Source organism: Nomascus leucogenys, chromosome 3, assembly GCF_006542625.1.
Source record: "Nomascus leucogenys isolate Asia chromosome 3, Asia_NLE_v1, whole genome shotgun sequence".
Classification (NCBI taxonomy): domain Eukaryota; kingdom Metazoa; phylum Chordata; class Mammalia; order Primates; family Hylobatidae; genus Nomascus; species Nomascus leucogenys.
The window spans coordinates 7,382,893-7,403,142 of record NC_044383.1 but is presented as its reverse complement, the minus strand read 5'-3'; the positions used below and the strand labels follow the sequence as shown (position 1 = coordinate 7,403,142).

The 20,250-nt window shown below is 44.5% G+C and overlaps 1 protein-coding gene across 5 annotated transcripts in view; it reads right to left on the bottom strand.

Moving 5' to 3' along the window:
* Positions 1–20,250, bottom strand: part of ADAM12 (ADAM metallopeptidase domain 12) — a 377,489-nt gene that overhangs the window by 109,951 nt on the left and 247,288 nt on the right. For all 5 annotated transcript variants that reach the window (XM_030805503.1, XM_030805511.1, XM_003277782.4 and 2 more), the window contains exon 5: positions 13,546–13,622. In XM_030805503.1, the coding sequence (XP_030661363.1) occupies positions 13,546–13,622 (77 nt within the window). The remainder of the gene's footprint in view (positions 1–13,545; positions 13,623–20,250) is intronic.

The following is a 20,250-nucleotide window of genomic DNA, read 5'->3' as shown; positions in this document are numbered from 1 at the left end:
ATCTAGGTATACATCAATCCTCGAGGAATAGCTAGTCAAGTTGCAAACTCCATCAGTTTTCCTCAATCTAAGCTTCTTTCCAAAGAAAGGACTGTGGAAGGTGTTCCTATGTCATTCATTACTGCTCACCTATTTGTTCAGTCATTCATCATCCTATGCTCATTGATGGCCCATTCGTAGGTAGTATTTAACAACTCTTAAATTTTAATAGATTGACAGTATCTCAACGCTCAAATGATACAGAAGGAAGAGGCTTGAGTTAGTCAAGTATCTATTCTGAACACAACTGGTAAGCAAATACAGACTAATCAACTCATTAGTATTTAACTGGCTCACTCCACCAATCCTGTTTTATGAATTGTCATGGGCAATGGGAGAAACAGATCTATCACACTCAGGATGCGTCTATCCTAATAGACAAGGCAGCATCGAGATACCCAGGACAATTAGAAATCATGTGAGAGCTAAGATGTGCATTCAAAGAACCGTAACACTTAATGCTTCAGAGAAGAGGGTGTCCAATGCGGTTTGGAGCAACTAAAACATTTTTTAATATTTTTAAATTCCAAAATTGTAGAAATTGTTACTTAGTCATGAAAATGTTCTCGTGTCTCCTTTTAAGTCATCCAAAGACCAGATTGACTAAAAGTCATTCTATGAAGTGTTGCCTTCCCCCACACTGGTGTCCATGTATATCACCAAACGGATCATTCAGGGATTACTTTGGTCATCAACTCTGTGGGGTGGCTTGTGTCTCCTTCTCTGAGATGTTCTTTATGAAATAAACGTAGACTTCTAACTTTGGAATAGGTAGGAGAGGATTTTTGTTTATTAAAGTTGATTTTTAAAAGCCTAAATTAAGGACGCGAACTTTAAAAAATAGGAAAAGGGAGGCCGGGTACGGTGGTTCACACCTGTAATTCCAGCACTTTGGGAAGCCGAGGTGGGTGGATCACCTGTGGTTCAAGGAGTTCAAGACCGGCCCGGACAACATGGTGAAACTCCATCTCTATTAAAAATACAAAAAGTAGCTGGGTGTGGTGGCACGCACCTGTAGTCCCAGCTACTCGGGAGGCTGAGGTGGGAGAATCGCTTGAACCCAGGAGGTGGAGGTTGCAGTGAGCTGAGATGTGCCACTGTACTCCAGCCTGGGTGACAGAACGAGAGTCTCTCTCTCAAAAACAAAAAAACAAAAACAGGCAAGGGGAAAGTTGAAATGAATATCATCGATTCTGCCCTAAAAAGAAAATGGCAGTAACATTTCATTTTGTGTTGCAGCATTTTCTATTTTACACTGGATCTAAATAAGCTGAATGCTTACTGTAAAACATGTCACCACGTTCTAATCATGAAAAGCAAATTACTGAAAAAGTTTTTCTACTTAGTGGAATATTTCTAGCAATTGTTACTTAGTCGTAAAAATATTCTCTTATCTTCTTTTATCTTTTAAGTCATCCAAAGGCCAGATGTTGAGAAATCAGGATGAAGGCCTTCCCTTTACTGCAAACAATTGGCAGCCTATAATAAGCTTAATTAAATAATTGCTTTGGACTGTCTTGGGTATAATTAATCATTTAGCTCTAAAGAATTGCTGGAAACAACAGTGGACACAAAATTCAAGCATTCAGGGTTTCTGAGATACATTTTGATGTTCTCACAGTCCTTACTGGCCCTGAGTTAGATAAGTGAATGTAATTTGTTTTTAAGTTGAATGTCATAGATGCTTAGTTTAAACCTGAAGTTGGAAGACTCTCAGAGCATGGAATTTAAATCCAGTGGACTTTGTGTGTGGGGTTCTTTCTTCCTAGGTAGAGTAGGGGGAAAAGATGAGAAGAAAGTCTGCAATGTTTGGGAAAGATGAAGACCGTGGGTCCCTTCTCTAGAGCGACAGGAGGAGGCCGGGCCAGCCATCACCCCAGGCTCAGGCCAAGTTCTGGGGCAGAGAGAAAGGGGTTCTCAGGGTGGTCAGGGTCACCCCCCTGTGGCACTCTTCTAGGATCCAGGTTATGGGCTGCGCTCCGTACATTGATCACTCTGCTGATCATGGCTGCAGCTTCCGCCATGACCCCACTGTCCAAGGTGCGCAGGTGGCAGAGCTGGGGACCCAGTCGGGACCTGTGTGTCCCAGGCTTGGGCCTCTCAACCCCACACTAGCCTGCTTCCCTTTGTGCAGTTTTGAGAAAGGGGCCCAGAACCAGCAGGAGCATGAAAAAAGCAGAATTAAAAAAGAAAAGGACTAGAATTAGAATTAGAAAGAGAAAATGGAGCCGCTGCTTTGAAAACCAGGGGCCTTCCTTTAAAATGTAAAATCCTGTTGTTTTCCCTGACTGGAAACAAAGAGGAATCTATTAAAATTTTATTAGTTGATTATTTTAGCTTTCAAAGTGAACACTCAGGAGACCTATATTTCCTCAAGATAAGTTTTTGTCCTTCTGAAAATTAGTTTTTAATCTCGAAAGCCATGATGCAGCAGGCACTGGGGCCGCTTAATGTCTGATCCTGATTTTTCTGACTGCACCCGGCAAGCAGGACAGTGGCACATGGATTTTGACTGCCTGTAATAAGATGATGATTAGAAAACACGAATTATCCTGGCTAGCTCAGTGTCCAACTGCTAACGGAATTTCCTAGAAAAAGACTTTTGGTCTCAGTGTGGTGCTGTCAATCATATGGTGGAAAAGCAGTTGGCTTGAAATTTAATTTTGGCTTTTTTTTTGGAGGAGCTCGTGGGTAAAAGTAATATCTCACCCCATACATGTTTGATAAACAGTCATGGCAGCAGTATTACTTAACACATAAGCACCACAGGGCTTCAGTAATTTCCATGTGAACTAATCAGGTACAATCAAAACAAATATCCTTTATCTCTTTATTATGTGCAATGCACTAGGCTAGACATGCAAAGACCCCTTGCCTGTGGTTCCCATTTCAACTATGACTCATGACCAGGGTGTGGCTGCATGACAGATGAGGTAAGAGTTTAAACTGTGATAAAACACATTAAGAATAGTTATTACCAAGGGCTGGGCATGGTGGCTCTTGCCTGTAATCCCGGCACTTTGGGAGGCTGAGACTGGCAGATCACTTGAGGTCAGGAGTTCCAGTCCAGCCTGGGCAACATTGTGAAACCCCATTTCTACTAAAAATACAAAAATTAGCTGTGCCTGATAGTGCGTGCCTGTAATCCCAGCTACTCGGGAGGCCGAGGCAGGAAAATCACTTGAACCTGGGAGGCGGAGGTTGCAGTGAGCCAAGATCGCACCACTGCACTTCAGCCTGGGTGACAGAGTGAGTGAGACACCGTTTAAAAAAAAAAAAAAAAAAGTGTTATCACCAGCATTACCAGCACATCAGTAATAATAATAGCAACTATGATGTATGTAAAGATTCCCTGAGTCAGGCTCCTTTTTAAAATTACAGTGTTATGGAAAAATAATTCACATAGCATTAAGTTCACTCCTTGAAAGCATGCAATCCAATGGTTTTTAGCATATTCACTGAGTCATGCAAACATCACCACTATCTAATTGCAGAACACTTTCATAATTTCCCCCAAAACTCTGGACCTATCAGTGGTCACTCTTGATCCTTCATGGCCCCCATGAGCCAGGCTCTCGAATGTATTATTTCCTTTTTTTTTTCTTTTTTTTTCGAAACGGAGTCTCGCTCTGTCACCAGGCTGCAGTGCAGTGGCGCGATCTCGGCTCACTGCAACATCTGACTCCCTGGTTCAAGGGACTCTCCTGCCTCAGCCTCCTGAGTAGCTGGGATTACAGGCATGAGCCACCACACCCAGCTAGTTTTTGGATTTTTAGTAGAGACGGGGTTTCACCATGTTAGCCAGGGTGGTCTCGATTTCCTGACCTCATGATCCACCAGCCTCGGCCTCCCAAAATGCTGGGATTACAGGCATGAGCCACCGCGCCTGGCCAGGAATATATTATTTTCTTTAATATTTACAGCAATCCTGTAAAGCAGATAACATGAGCCCATTTTGCTAAAGAGGAAAATAAAGATGAGAGCTCCCAGGTCACTGTAGGGGATTGAATAGTGTCCCCTCCAGCCCCCAGAAAAGATATGTTTAAGTCCTAATCTCTGGACCTGTGAATGTGACCTTATTGGGAAAAGGGACTTTGCAAATGTAATTAAATTAAGGATCTCAAGATGAGATTGTCCGGGACTAGGGTGGGCCATAAATCTAATGACACATGTCCGTAGAAGAGACCGAAGAGGAGACACACAGACGCAGGGAAGACGGCCAAGCGAAGATGCAAGCAGAAACGGGAGTGACATCTACAAGTCGAGGCATACCAGGGATAGCCAGAAGCCACCCAAAGCAAGGAGGGAGATGTGGGAGGGATTCTTCCGTAGACCCTGCAAAAGAGACCAACCCGGCTGACCCCTTGATTTCAGACTTCTGGCCTGAAGAGCAGTGAGAGACTAAATTTCTGTTGTTTGAAGCCACCTAGTTTGTGGTAGTTTGCGAAGGTAGCCCTATGAAACAGACACAGCCATACAGCCGATCAGCAGCAGAGCCAAGATGTCCCAGCTGGGACCTGGCTCCTGGGCCTGGTCACTTGCCCTCATCACACTGGATGGTCGGCCTCCTCTTCAGGGTCATGCACAGCACTAATGCTGGGGATGACCTTCAGACTGATGAGTGACCTTTCAGGTCCAGGTTAGCCAACCCTTCCTTCAGGATCCCCAGCATCTAGGGTCCTTCTGCAGAATTCCTCATGTGGTTTTGTGCAACCTGCTTCCCATCACTAACAACATTTTATTAAATTGATACCTGGCTCCCTTTACACACCCAGGGGATAGTTTCCTTATTTCTGTTGTTTTTCTTAGAACCAGCATTGCAACTTGCACATGACCAGTAAGTTAGTGGTCACTAAATATTTGCAGGACTATTGAACAAGCATAAGACTGAAGTAGAGTCTTTGACATCTAAGCCATGGAGAGCCAAGGCGGGCTGCAGTGCAATGGGTTGGCAGGATTTATGATATGATCTAGTAGTGTTTTTAAAACATGACCTTCTAGAATGTGCAACATGGCAATGAAAGGAGGGGTGGAGACAGAAGCACAGTGGGGGAGGCAATTTTCAAATCTAAGAGGGGGGTTGAACAAGGATGGTGATAGAAGAGAGGGATGAAGGAGACGCTCTAGGGGAGAGTGTGCAGGGCCTGGGTGGATACGGTAGGTTATAGAAATCTCCCTGGGTCAGGCTTATAGACTTGAGATGGTGTGGACCTTCTGGACAAGGGGTCAGGTGGAGAGCCAGTCTGGAGACCTACCCAGAGGAGTTTAGATTGAGACTTCCTGAGTTTTGAGTGACAGTGGGGCCTGGGGAGAGCTGACAGACTTGACCTTGGGTGTCCTTCAGAGTAGATGCCACCTGGCAAAACCACTGTGGCTCCCTGTGGCCTGTGCGTCAATGCCTCTCGCTGACTTGTGCACATGTTCATCAATATCTGCAAACAGCTGAGGAGGGCTCCCAGGGATGGCTCTCACAGGAGTTTACTCGGATGTCCAAAGATCTCCATGGGAGGAAGCAGAAGGGAGAAAGGAAGCAGTGTGGAAACCTGGCTAGAGACACCTGGCCAGAGGCTGGAGGAGAGCCAGGTGGGCTAGTCAGACAGATGCTGATGGAGCGAGCGTCACAAGTGCAAAGGTGAAGGTCAAAGTGGCTTTACCGCCATTCCATGCCAATTTCCTCCTTCATATGATCTACTGCACTTTAAATAGTTTTTAAAAAGTGGATTGGCCAAAGTTAAGGTTTATGAGCCACCTGACCTTTGGGAGGGCACATCTATTCCTGCACTACTTACTGAGGACTTGTAACATGCCAGGGTCTAGGACACAGCCGTGTTGGGGCACCCAGTCCCTGCCTTCCTGGAACTCCCAGTCTAGCAGACAGGAAGGGGAAGGCAAGGCCACCTCCATGCACTGACCTTCTGGGTGTTAGACCTATACATTGCAGGCACCTCGTAGAATGAGGTACGGCAGTTACCAAGGCGTGGGCAAGGAAGGATAGGGGCCTTAAGACAGGGACATAAACACATATTTACAAAACACCTGCTATGCTACCGGAACTGCAATGTGTGAGAAAATGCATGATAGCACATGGCTGAGCCAGATGGTGAGGAGGTGGGGACACCAGGGGAGGCTTCTTGGAGGAGGAAGCAGTGTTTGACTTGGGCCTTGAGGGAAGAGTAGATCTTCCAAAGCCAAAAGGGAGAGCGGGGAGTAGTGTGTCCCAGGCAGAGGGGCAGCACCGTGCACGTGGGGGCATGCTCTGGAAACAGCCAAAAAAACAGCATGGCGGGAATAGGGTGGTTTCCTCAGGAGGGGGATGGTGGGATTGAAAAAGAAGGTTGGATCCAAATTATGCAAGAGGTTTGGCAGAACAAATATGGAACGGGGGTCAGCCAGGCTTGGGTTTAAGATCTAGTTTTGCCCACTATCACTGAGAGGCCATGAGGAAGTCACTTTTTTGGTCTCTGCTTTTTACCTGTAAACCTAGGAGCATGAGACCCGCTCGTGGCTTGTGTGAGCTTCCCATGAGGACAAGGAAAGGCGCGGTGCCAGTTGAGGTTAGGCCCCCGTCTGCAGCTGGGATGAGGAAGGGGAGTGAGCTGGGTCAGTACCTGGTGATATGGGGATGGGGCAAAGGGCTTTGCGAGGGTGGCGATTTCAAGGTGCAAACTGCATGACAGCAATGCTGGGGGTTGGGGAACGAACTCCAGGCCCCTGAGGATGCCATGCCTTAGTTGGCTGCTCAGGTGACAATAACATCTGCCCTATCCTCATGAAAACAGGAATCGTAACATGAAGAAAAATAAAGTATGACCTACTGCAACTATCATCACCACCCCACGGAGTGGGTACGCATGTGAGTGTGTAGTGCGCGTGTGGGAATGCGTGCGACTGGGCGCCCGCACATGTGAGTGTGTGGACACCTTGTGCTCAGGTGTCACCAACCCCACTTAAAAAGGAAATAACTGTGATTACAACCAGTCTCTAGTGTACGATCTGATCCAGATACCACTTCCTCATCTAGCAAGTGAGCTTGGCTCGGGTCTTTAAAAGCACAGGTGGGCCCTTAAGAAATTCAGCTTCAGTCGAACCTCTGTGCCTGCAAGTGATGAAGACTTGGGGCTCATTCCAACAGCAAGAGCCCACGAGACTCCTCCTGCCAGATACCCGAGTCGGAGCTGAGAGGGCGGGGCAAGAGAACCCAAAAAATAAGGGAAAGACAACCTTTTCCCTCCAGGAGCTCACGCTCCAGCCAGGAGCTGAAGCAGTGGGAACGTGGCATTTAGGAACAAACTCAGAAGGTGGGTGCATGGCTGTTTTGATGCCCCAGCAGGAGCATGACAGGGCTGGACGTCTGTGCCATTACAAAGTACAGTAGGTCAGTTCCTCTGGGCCAAGAGCTGGATTCTCTTCCCATCTCAGTGACAGTTTGATGTCTGTGCCCTGCAGAGTTGTGGATTATCTGAAGCTCATGGCAGTGCCTCCAGGCTCCCTGCCTGGCAGGAATGAGAGCGCCAAGCCGCCAGAGCAAATGGGGAACCAGAATGTAAAAAGGGGGAGGAGAATCACAAGCACTTCACCGAAACTGTATTAACTGGGAGTTGCGCATCAATGGGAGACATACGATACGGGACAAAATTAACATATGGCCTCAACTTCACATTCGACTTGGAGTCATTTCAAAGTAAGAATAAACTCCTTGGCTGAACTCCTCTTTATGACCCATTTTCCATGTCGCACTTCATTCCCTCCATTCAAGAGCTGTCTTCTCTTTAATGTCCCTTTCTATTGAGATCTTTGTGCTGTTTTTCTCTCCGTGTGCTTTCAGCTTCAAGCTTCAAATGATGAAGAACAACTTGTTAATTCCCTCCTTCTTCTGTGTTCTAGAACAGAGTTGTTTTCTTCCTGCTGATTTGTGATTCTGTGTTTTTGAAGCAATGTGGGGTGTTCTTTTGTTGCAAAACTGGAATCTGTTGGGCTGTAATTAATGTGTCTTCTAGGACACCCCAGCTTCTCTCCACGTTCCTAGATCTTAATGTGTTTTTGGAGCACACCACATTTAACACAATTTTTAATCCCCATTTTCTTTCTTAACAGCTAGCAGGCTGGTGCTACTCTAGTTGCATTTTTTTTTCCCCTTTATTTCCAGTCTCAATTGATTCTTCTGTCAGTGAGCAGTTGATCGGATACAGCTTCTCCTCGCCCTGGTCTGATTCTTGACTTGAAAGATCATAAAGTTGACTGTACAGCTGCGGAATTTCTCTGTTGATGCACGGTCTGCCGCTTTTGTAACAACAGCACAAAGATCTGGGAAGTCAAAATTTTCAGGAGCGCCCACAGCGAGGAGTTCATTAGGCCCACACAGCGTTCCTCATCACCATTCCCGTTCCCTCTTGGTGGTTGACACCAGACAATGCAGCACTTACTCTTCTGACTTTTCCTGAAATCCCAGCTGCAAGGATTTCACAATATTCTTTTCTGCCAAACTATGGGTCTGTGCCTGCTCCTGGGGATGGGGGGTGGATGTGGAGACTCAGACACTGCAAAGTCTGGCCAGCGAGGTCGTCACCACCATGCGGAAGGAACTGGCAACCCTGACAGTTGCCCTGCACCTTTGTGGGAGGCTGAAAGAGCTAAGGCAGTGTGCCTGGCACACAGTGACTACAGGGCCGGCCTGGGAAGAGGGATGGAGAGTCCTGACTGAGTGGCAAGGCCAAGCCCTATGGGAGGATTTGTCTTGCTTGGATATTACTCTAGCAATACCTTCCCCAGTTGTCACTCTAATGAGTTAATGTCACTGGTTTATAAGTTGTTTTATTAAGGTAAATAGGAGCTATTAGGAACTCCTTGTAGATAATCCTTTTCTCTTTGCCCATCAAGAATCTGATAGCCCCATAAAGATAACCTGAAAAGTATCCGGCCAATCCTGGATGTTTCCATTGATGGCTGATCTCAGTTTTGATGATTGAGAATTTCTTCATAATTGTTGCTGGAAGAGGCCTATTTGTTTCTGAGTGTCCCTGGCTTTCCGCTGTCTTTTTTTTTTTTTTTGGCAAAAGCGCATTGCATTTCTTTGGTACATTCACCCCTTCCCTGCTCCCTGCCTTGGGGACCCTGGGTGCAGTTTTCCCTCAACCTGGTCCAGGATATAGGCCCATAACCTGTTTGATCAGACCACTAAGCTCCCCACTGACCACTCTGATTGTTTCACAGATGAGCCAGTGGCCTGGTCAGAGCCACTGGGATGTGTTCAGATGACCTCCACTGAGCTTGGGAGAGAGGCCCTTATTTTTCTTGCTTTTTGAGCATGGAAGCCTCATGCTGCCAACAAAACAAAACAACAACTGCCTATTATGGACTGAGTGTTTATATACCCTGCAAATTCATATGTTAGAGCCATGACCCCCATGTGATGGTATCAGGAGATGGGGCCTTTGGGAACTGATTAGGCTTAGATGAGATCATGAGGGAAGCCCCATGATGGGATTCGTGCCCTTATAAGGGACACCAGAGCTTCCTCCCTCTGTACACGCACAAAGAGAGGTCATGTGAGCACACAGCAAGCTAATGACTGCCTGGAAGCCAAGAGAAGAGGCCTCAGGAGGAAAAATCAATCTTGTCAGCTCATTGATCTTGGACTTTCCAGGCTCAAGAACTGTGAGAAATAAATTTCTATGGTTTAAGCCAACCAGTCTATGGTATTTTGCTATGGCAGCCCATGCTAAGATAGTGCCTGAGAATGAAAGTTACACAGAAGAAGGTAGAGGCTTGAGATAGAAAATAGACCCTGATAATATTAGCTGGGACCCTGTATCCAGCCATTCCTGGATTTTTCAGTAGCATAAGCCTATCTCCACATTATTTTGTTTTTCTTTAAGTCAGTTTGAATTCGTTTTTTGTTTGTTTGTTTGTCTGTTTGTTTGTTTTTAGACGGAGTCTCGCTCTGTTGCCAGGCTGGAGTGCAGTGGCACAATCTTGGCTCGCTGCAAACCCCGCCTCCCGAGTCCAAGCAATTCTCTGCCTCAGCCTCCCAAGTAGCTGGGACTACAGGAGCGTGCCACCACGCCTACCTAATTTTTGTATTTTTAGTAGAGATGGGGTTTCACCATGTTGGCCAGGCTGGTCTCAATCTCTTGACCTCATGATCCGCCCACCTCGGCCTCCCAAAGTGCTAGGATTACAGGTGTGAGCCACTGCACCCCCGGGCAGCTTTTCTCTTCTTTACACACATTGACCTTAATGCCAAATTGAAGGCTGAAAATATCCAGCCTTCAACACATGACCTTTGAAGAAAGAGGTCCACCTTTCAGGCCCCAGAGAGGCACAATAGTGAAGTATGGATTTCCCTTTCCAAGTGTGTGTGGTCCTTACTACCATGGCCTTGTGTGTCTCTGCCCTGGTCTCTACAGGAGCAGCAAAGCTTTGCAAGGAATTATCCCAGGAGTGCTGCGTGAACATACCTCCCCAACTAGTCCAGTCCCAGAATCAAAGAACAAAGACTGTCTCATGTTGCTCACTAGAGGTGGGCACGGGGCTTGGCTTTCCTAGAGATCGCTGCATTTGTTTACTGTTTCTCCCCTGGCACCCATCACAGGGGAGAAACAAACTCGAACTTTGTTTGAACATGCAAACTTCCCACCATGCAAACTGGGGCTCAGAGAGGCCCAGTGACCTGTCCATTGTCACACAGCTAGTTCACCACCCTGACTATCATGTTCTAGGGTGAGAACATCTACCTGGAGTCCCAGAGTACCCATTTTGAATTGGTCACTCACCTTCACCTCAGATGCCACCAGGTCTGACCCCATTTCACCCCCAACCCTGCTTTGTCTCCTCCAGGAATTCAAGCACTGGTTTTCCATGAAAACTGGCCCCTTATCCCCCACAAATCTTTAATCCTCTACTGACCCTATCCCCACTTCCTTTTCCCTAACCCTTCCCACTGTGCTCTTGGGGCTCATGGTCCATCCTCAGATCTTCTCCTAATCCAAATCTCTTCCAGAATATTCCTCTTACCTCCTTCCCCTAGCTGAATCCTGGCTGATTCCACTGATACCATCTCCCCAGCAGCCTCTCAGGATGATACTTCATTACTTACAATGTCTCCCTCATGTACCTCAGCTCCTTGGTGGTGAACAGTTGTCATCTTTGCTCTAAATTGTCACTTCCAAACTCTCCTCCTTCACCTTCTCCTGAGTTCCCACCCCGCATGCTGGGTGTGTATGTGTATTGGAGTCCCTGCCTGGTAGTGGATTCTGCTGCATCTTCAGTAGGTCCTTTCATGTACTCACACTCCATGCTTCCTCAGGAAAGTGAGTTTAAGACACAGATCACTAACAAAATTTAGAGTTGCCAGCCTCTCTAATACCCTTGGAAAAGTCTCTCGACTCTCACAAAAGTTGCCACCTTTGATCAGGCCCGCCCCACCACCTCTTACCAGAGTTACTCGGAAGACACCTACCCAAACCTCCGCTTCTGTGCACATTGCCTACAGTCTATTTCCAGCCTGGCAGCTGGAGTGCCCCTGTAAAAATGTGAAGTCAGACCACATCACTTCAGCTCCAAGCTCCCTGGCACCCATCACTGGGGGGAGGCCAAAGGACATCTGATCACCTTCGTGACCCCCAGTGATCCTACCTTTCCACTTCCCTTCTGACCTCATTTCTTTCTACTGCCTCCCTGTCCCTGTCCACTCCAGTTATGCTGGCCACCTCGCTGCTCTGGGAATATCCCAGGCACCTTTCTGCTTCAGGAGCTTTGCACATGCTCTTCTCTCTGATATGCTACCTACATCATCTAAAGGGCTCACTTCACCTTCTTCTGAACCTCCCTGACTCCCTGTTGCCTTTCCTGTCCTCCATCTCAGCTTTGTCTTTCTCCATGATCCTTGACATCATGTATCTTACTCTACGTCCCTTGTCTGTTCCTTCCACTAGGAAGTGCTCCAGGAAGAACACATTTTGTTCAGTGTCGTGTCCCCAGAACCTAGAACAGAACTGGCAATGAGGAAGCACTCAAGGAATGTTTTATGATGGAATGAGTAACTGGAGAGAAGCAAATTCAAACCACAAGGCACCTCCTTCACTTTTCAGAGTAGCAAACATCTTAAAGTTCAATTGTGTTGCATAAATAGGACATAGAAGTGCTTTTAAAAAATGCAGGTATGCAGAAATGTGTGTGTGCATGCAAGTGTGTGTGTTCGCTCAATGATTTGGGTCTATATCTGCTGACTTGGAGAGACAGACAGGGTTCGGTGACAAAAGAAAGCTGTAGAATGATGTATATGATGTGATTCTATGTTTGTAAAAATAAACAAATACACACCCCAATCTCTGACTATGTGTTTACATGCACAAGGGATGAGAAAGCTGGGAGGGGAATTCCCAGTTTGCATTTTTATCTGAGTGGGACTGGAACGGGATGAATGAGGAAGAGGAATAGCTTTGTGTACATATTTTTAGGTACACGAAAGGACCAATCCTGGTAAATACTTAGAGATAAATCAGATGTATTGAGCAATGGGGAAGATGTGAGCAAATAGAACTCTCATTCTCTGCTGGCTGGAGTAAAAGTGAGGGCAGCAAAGAACAAACTGGTAGGTATGTTGTTGTTGTGTGTGTCACATGCATATTCTCATCCTCCATGATCCCACACAGAACCTGCAAAGACGTCACAGGAACTGCTGATGCACAGAATGTGATTCTGCTTTTTAACTCAAGCAGGTATATCCTTCCAGGGCCTTCTCTCTCTTCCCTCCCACGGAATCATGCTTTGGTGCCTTGGGCCAGAGTTACCCAGGACTCTGAGGATACAAACATTTAGTTCACAAACTCAATAAGCAAATCCAGTAAAAAGGCTGAAACAGCTGGAAATTTATCAAACAAAATGATTTTCCTGGGGAGCACATAAGGGCCACCTGATGGCTAATAACTGTGATGTGGAAGGAAGCGGGCTGTAACACCTGGGGTTGACTTGTCTAGCATGGGAAGGTAATTGTTTCGTGCATCATGCCTGTAGCATAGTAGCAACCCCCCTACCAATCCATGCCTCTATTCAACTCACCTTGGTCATTGCTAAATTAGTTTCCTTACTTTGTTTCGTAATGAGAGGAGGCCCTTTAAGATTTACATTAAGCCAGCAGCTTCGACATTAGTACGTAATGTTCTGTCTTTTAGCACTGGGAATTCTAAAGCATCAGAGCCACATAAGTGGAAAGTAATTCACAAAATGCTTGGATGTTGAAACTCAACCAGTTCAGTCGCTCTCACCCCACCAGGCCTGAGGACGGCACTGAAAGAGGGGGCATGAACATGAGGCTAAGATCCTGGGTGGCCATGCGCTTGTAAGCAGTGGAGCGAGGGCCTCCGTGTTCTCTTGCCTAGGTGGAGGTGCAGCTGAACTGGAAGCCCCCATCACTCACTCTCAGTGCTTTAGCACGAGCAGGAAAAGACAGAGGTTGCCTGCAGTAGATGGCTGAAGACTAGAGCCGCCATAGTCATGGCCACTTACCTGAGACCAGAACAGGTGCTGAGACTGACTGCTGAATCAGAATATCCCTGTACACGTCCATGGTAGTAACAGTGACCCTAAAGGGGAGGAGGGGAGAATCCCATTTCAGTTATAATGTATTTTTGCCCACTTGTAATAGATCAACTGCCTCCAATCCTCTCCACTTGTTTTTAGCTATAGAATTTTCTTTTGCATCAAATATTGTTCTGCAGCCTTAATATTTAATGCAAAGCCCAACATGACCCAGCCGGGGTCTATGTTGGGAATATCTGATTTACTTGGAGATTACCAATAGTGGTTTTTAAATGAACCCTAGTTTCACTCTTGTCTCTCTGACACCCTACAGGAAAGCCCTGATACAGAATGTTTTACAAAATCCAGCAGCAAAAATCACATTGACGTAGCCATTTTACCCTCAGGTAAATTGTCTTTTGTAATGAGATGAAGGACTGTAGGGGGTATTTAAGCACACTGTGAAATGTAATAAAACAAGGCCTAAATCTGTGGCTTATGAAAACAGGAAAGCAGATGAGAGGAAGTGGGGGTGAAGAAGGAAGGAGGGGACCTCACTAAATTACCCAATTGAGAGCTGAAAGTCTATCTCAGCAGGAAAGAAAAATAGGAAGGTCTTCTAAGACAAAAGTTCCCGTGTGTCATGCCTGCAATATTCTATTCTTTGATAATGCCACAGCTTACAAAACGAAACCACAGCACAGAAACTTCCTTAGTGAAGACAGATACCAGTCTGGAGTCAAGGTTAATTTTTTCACGGAGCAAAGGTTATGCTGCAGCCCCAATTAAGTGGTAGACTGGCAAGAAGTGGCTGAGTATACTCAGTACTCCTCACTCAGGTCCTCTGGATGCCAGCTGGGTGCAGGTCTCTGCAGAGAAAGGTATATGCATCTTCTCAGGCTTTCCCCTGAGAAGCTCCTCTTTCGAGCAGCTCAGGTGTTAGTCTGTCTCCACTGCACCCTCCTTAGCGCACAGCTCCTTCACACATGACAACAGTCATGCACTTTGTCCAGGGCAGAGCTTGGCGTCCAGTTGTTCTGCCCAACAAAACCCACCTTGACTTTGCTAAGAAAAAGCACCAATTGCAATTGAGTCATGAAGAAAACCAGACACCACCACGGGAAAGGGGCTAAGATGATCTCTTGGTCTCAACGTAGATGACAAAATTCTCAGATCATCTAAAAGGTGATGAAAGGAGGGTGATGGGGTTAAGGGGTTGCAGGGACATTTATTATTCTGTTGAGCTTTTTCATATTAATTTTAGAAGTTCTTTATATACTCAGGATATTAATACTCTGCCTGTTATTACAAGGGAAATGTCTTTTAACTTTGCTTATGATACTTTTTTGTTCAGAGTTTCCAGTGTATATCAATCTAAATGCATTTGTCTCTCTCTTCATGCATTTTTTGTATAGCTCAAGGTGGCTGTTTTCAGGGTCACAAATATGTCCTTTATTTTCTTCTATCTTTATAGTCTTACAATTAGCTCTTTAATCCATCTGGAATTAATTTTTGTGAGAGTGTGAGAGGTTCAATGCTAACTTTCCCCTACAAATGAGAGCCAGCTGTGCTTTGCTGGCATTTTTTCCTTTTCTCACTGATGTGACATGCTACCTTGGCATATATCAAAGGCCCACAATATGTTTGTGGGACCACTTTTGTACTCTCTGTGCTAGCCCACTGAGACAGACATCCATTTGTTTGTTTCTGTGCCAATTCCACACTGTTCCAATGACCATTGCTCTATACTCTATTTTGATATCAGGTAGAGTTAAGTTGTCCTTTAAAATTAAGATTAAATTCACTTGCCATAACACTCATGTTTTAAAAGCATATATAATCAGTGAGTTTTGTTGTATATTTACAATATTATATACTCATCACCACTAATTGATTCTAAAACATTTCTGTCACCTCAGAAAGAAACCTCATATTCATTAGCAGTCACTTCCCATTCCCTGCTCCTCCACCTATGGCAGCCATTAACCTGCTTTCTACCTCCATGGATTTGCCTGTTCTGTTATTTTATAGAAATGGAATCATATAATATGTGCCTTCTGTGACTGGCTTCTTTCACTTAAGCATGGTGTTTTCAAGTTCATTCATACTGAGGCATGCATTAGAATGTCATTCCTTTTCTATGGCTGAATCACCTTCTGCCATGTGGGTGAAAACATATTTTGCTTATCCAAGTGTTGAACACATGAGTTGTTTCTACTTTTTGACTATTATGAGTAATGTTACTATGAACACATGTGTACACATTTTTGTTAAGGATGTGTTTTCAGTTCTCTTGGATATGCACTGTGAGTAGACACATGGGTCTAAAAGTAAAGTTGCTGGTTATATGGAAACTCAATGTTTAACTTTTTAAAGTACTGCCAAACTGTTTTGCCAAGCAGCTGAACTATTTTACATTTCTGTGAGCATTACATGAGGGCTCTAATTTCCCCACGTATTCACCAACACTTGTTGTTGTTTATCTTTTCAATTATAGCCATCCTAGTGGATATAAAGTTGTATGTCAATGTGGTTTTGGTTTTAATTTTCTTAATCACTAACGATGTTGGGCATCTTTTCATGTGCTTATTGTCCATTTTTATATCTTCTTTGAATAAATGTCTACTCAAATCCTTGCTTATTTGTAAATTGGATTTTGGTGTTTTTATTGTTGAGTTAGAGGAGTTCTTCATATATTTTCAGCACTAGACCCTTATTAGATATATGATTTACAGATTGTTTTCCCATTTTATGGGTTGTCCTTTTACTTTCTTTTTTTAATTTTTATTTTATTTATTTATTTTTTTGAGACAGAGCCTCGCTCTGTCACCTAGGCTGGAGTGCAGTGGCACGATCTCGGCTCATTGCAACCTCTGCTTCCCGGGTTCAAGGGATTCTTCTGCCTCAGCCACTGGAGTCGCTGGGATTACAGGCACATGCCATCACGCCCAGGTAATTTTTGTATTTTTTTGTAGTGATGGAGTTTCACCATATTGGCCAGGCTGGTCTTGAACTACTGACCTCAAGCAATCTGCCTGCCTTGGCCTCCCAAAGTGCTGGGATTACAGGCGTGAGCCATCAGGACTGGCCCCTTTTACTTTCTTGATTGTATCTTTCGAAGCTCAAAGTTTTTGATTTTGATGAGGTCTTATCTATTTTTTTCTTTGGCTACTTATGCTTCTGGTACCATATCTAAGAAACCATTACCTAACCTAAGGTCATAAAGATCTACATGTATCTTTTTTGTTTTTTTAAGAGTTGTATGGATTTAGCTATTATATTTAGATCTTTAACCATCTTGAATTAATTTTTGTATGTAGCTTGAAGTACAAGTCCAACTTCATTCTTCGGCATGTGGACAGCTAGTTGTTCCAGAACCATTTGTTCAAACACCTACTCTTTTTTCTATTGAATTGTCTTGGTGACTTTCTCCAAATCGTTTTCTTTTGGTACCATTCTTTTCTCAAAAGTTTCTAGGTTATCATTCCCTATTTTCTCTTCAGATGAATTATAGAATCCAATTTTAAGCTACACAATAATCCATTGAGATCTCAGTTTGTATTACACTGAAGTACAGGTCAGTTTGGGAAGAACTTATATTTTCACAATAAACAGTTTGCCTATTCACGTACATGGCAGGTCTCTTCTTTTAATAAGGTCATTTTTATGTCCTTTAGTCTAGTTTTAGATTTTGTTTTCCACGTGGCTGTTGGAAAATTTTTGTTAAGCTTATGTATAGGTATTGCGTAGATTTGTTGATATCATAAGTAAGATCTTTTTTTTTCCTATTTTGTCTTACATATATTTATTTTTAATGTAAAGGAAAGCTTTTGATTTTGTAAGTTGGTCTTATATTGGGCACTTTTGCCACACCATCTTATCAGTTTATCAGTTCGTAGCATATCTTTTTTCTACGTTGCTGATTATATCAATTGCAAACAATGAAAGTACCGTGGGCTCCTTTTTGGATCCTTCATACAACACTGAAGAGTGAAATGGCTAGGTATGCAGGGGCCGTGGCAGGAGAGGACTTGCCTACAGAGGGAAAGCACGTGCATGGGAGCTGGGGGTAGGGAGTGGCATTCAGGGGTGGGGTTAGTTCTGCTGGGCCGGAAGATTCAGATGCAGGAGTGTAGCTCTCACAGTGCCCTGTTCCTCCCCAGAGAAGCTGCCATCTTCAATAAGCATGTGGCTTAGGAAAGGATGCATCAGGCTTCCACCCAGGCCACTGGGGAGGGCAAACCTCGCTGCCAGGCACCTCCTTAGCTTTTGTATGACATGTATTTTGAATGGCTCCAGGGTCCTCTCACTCTAGATAACTCTTAGTTGGGTAGGTAGGGGAAGCATGATAATTCTCTGACTATGAGGGGGTTATATAGTTGGATCATAATGCTCTGGGGCATCAGGGGGATCCTAGTACCTTCCCAGGCCGGGCTTCACTGGTAGGGATTTTAGCCCTGGGCACACGGCAGGCATCAAAGTGGAAGATGATGCAGAGAGTGAAAGGTTGGCAGCTGCTGTTAGGATTTCAGCTGCTTAAGGTAACCAGAATCACTGGGTTTTGACTGTCACAGATCTTTGGGGTCACATATGATTATAGAATTTCCCCCATTTTAGAGGAATGTGAAATGCTGCTCTAAGTAGCTAAATACTGTTTAAACAATTGAAAACCAAATGGTGACAATAATTTTAATTACTGACCTCTGAAATTTCAAGCTCATTTATACTCAATCTCAATTTATTTTTAATAGATTATTTATTAAATGTACTTTCAAATTAAATACACAGAAATATAAGCTCGTTAGAGCATGAGCTTAGAACAAATTAGTATCAAATTAATTTCCAGTTCAACAACTCAGTTGAAGTATTGCTTATGAGGGAGGAGAGGGGTGGATTTTAGCTCTCATAAACTGTTGCTAAAAGTAAGCAATCTCACTTCTCTCAGTTATTAGTAGAGTTAACAACTGATTTCCAGCTTTAACACCACTTTTGTATTACCTTCAGACAGTTGACTAACAAGTCCATTGTTCATTCCTGACAGTGATTAACTTCTTAGATTACTGACCATAATTATGAGAACTCCAAATTCTAGATTTTCCAAGGCAATGACAATTTCATGAAATTTAATTTTTTTCAATATGTCTCATTAAATGTTTAAACAAATGTGATTTAGTTTTTATAACATAAGTCAATACATAGATAATTTTGCAACTCAGCAAGACATGGTTGTTACACCATGCATCACGTGGTTGGTTGGGAAATTTGATTATGGGGAGTGGAGGAGATGCAGTCTTCAACCCCTGGGGGTGGGGGGTGACCCTCTTAGCCAGTGACAAAGGCAGAGAGAGAGGAGCACAGGCTACATTACCACTAGTGGCCAGCAGTGGCCGCTCAAGACAATCTCCAGGTGAGCGTGTGCCCTGCCCAAGGGTGCATCTCTGCGTGCACTGATGCTGAGAGGTGGGCACCAACTAGGCCTTGTGGATTCACAAACACTTGGTTTTTGGGTCTGAATATGCACACCAGAAAGAGACCCAGCAGGCAGCCATCATGCCTAAGAGGGTCTTGCACCCCCGGGCCCCCTGACCTGTTGATCACCAGATGGCCCTTACCAGCCAGCTGTGGCCACAGCCCTCTGCAGACCTTCCAACGCTGCATCCCTGTTCCTCTCTCTGATTGTGCCAAACTGTATAGCCTCTTTCTTTTCCTCACCCTTATGTCTCTAAAGACATTGCCGAACAAGACATGGTCCCACTAGGCCAGGCCGTCTTTGCCTAGTTCTGCTGATCCAAGACATTCTATTTCTACCAACAAAACACAACACAGAAAAAGGGCCCCAAACATGCATAACCACAAAATTACATCTTTTCCTTTTCAAAAACCTCTAACCATGTATTTTATATACTTATTACTTAACCTAATGCATTTTCCCACCACAGTAGAACAACTTTTCCTTCTGTTTAATACTATCAATCAAATTTAATGGTGGGTAAGAGGAAGATGGAATAAGAACTCTTGAACTTGAAAATTGGTAGCCCTCAACTCTACACCATGTGGGAAGTAAAATCCAACGTCTGTTACCCAACTCTCAGTGGACTAGAAGGAAAGGCATTTCATATGCTTAAGTGGTAACAAAGATGACTTGACCTTGTGATTAGAAAGGAATGCTACCAGACAAAGTCTGTTAGGGAGTATACCAAATGAAAATTATTCTGAATGCCTTCTTTAGGGGAAATTTGTAGGGTCTTCCCAGACTCCTTGCCATATGCAATGTGCCAAACTATCTTGATTTAGTGCTTGATCATACAATGTTCTAGCCAGAAGGAAGTTTTGGGCCATCTAAGGCCAACCTTTCTCTTTTAGCCAGCCCCTTCCCTGAATACATGGGGAAATCAAGACCTAAATAATCATCAAAAGGTCACAGAGCTGGTTAATGGTAGGGCCAGACACTTCTCTCCATAGCTGGCTGTCAGAAACATGCATTTCTGTCAGAAACATGAGTTTCTCTCTCTTTTAGAAAAGAAAAGCTGCTGAGACCAGCTTGGTCGGGGAGACCCTAACCCAGCAGCACTAGAGGAATTAAAGACACACACACAGAAATACAGAGGAGTGGAGTGGGAAATCAGGGGTCTCACAGCCTTCAGAGCTGTGAGCCCTGAACAGAGATTTACCCATGTATTTACTGACAGCAAG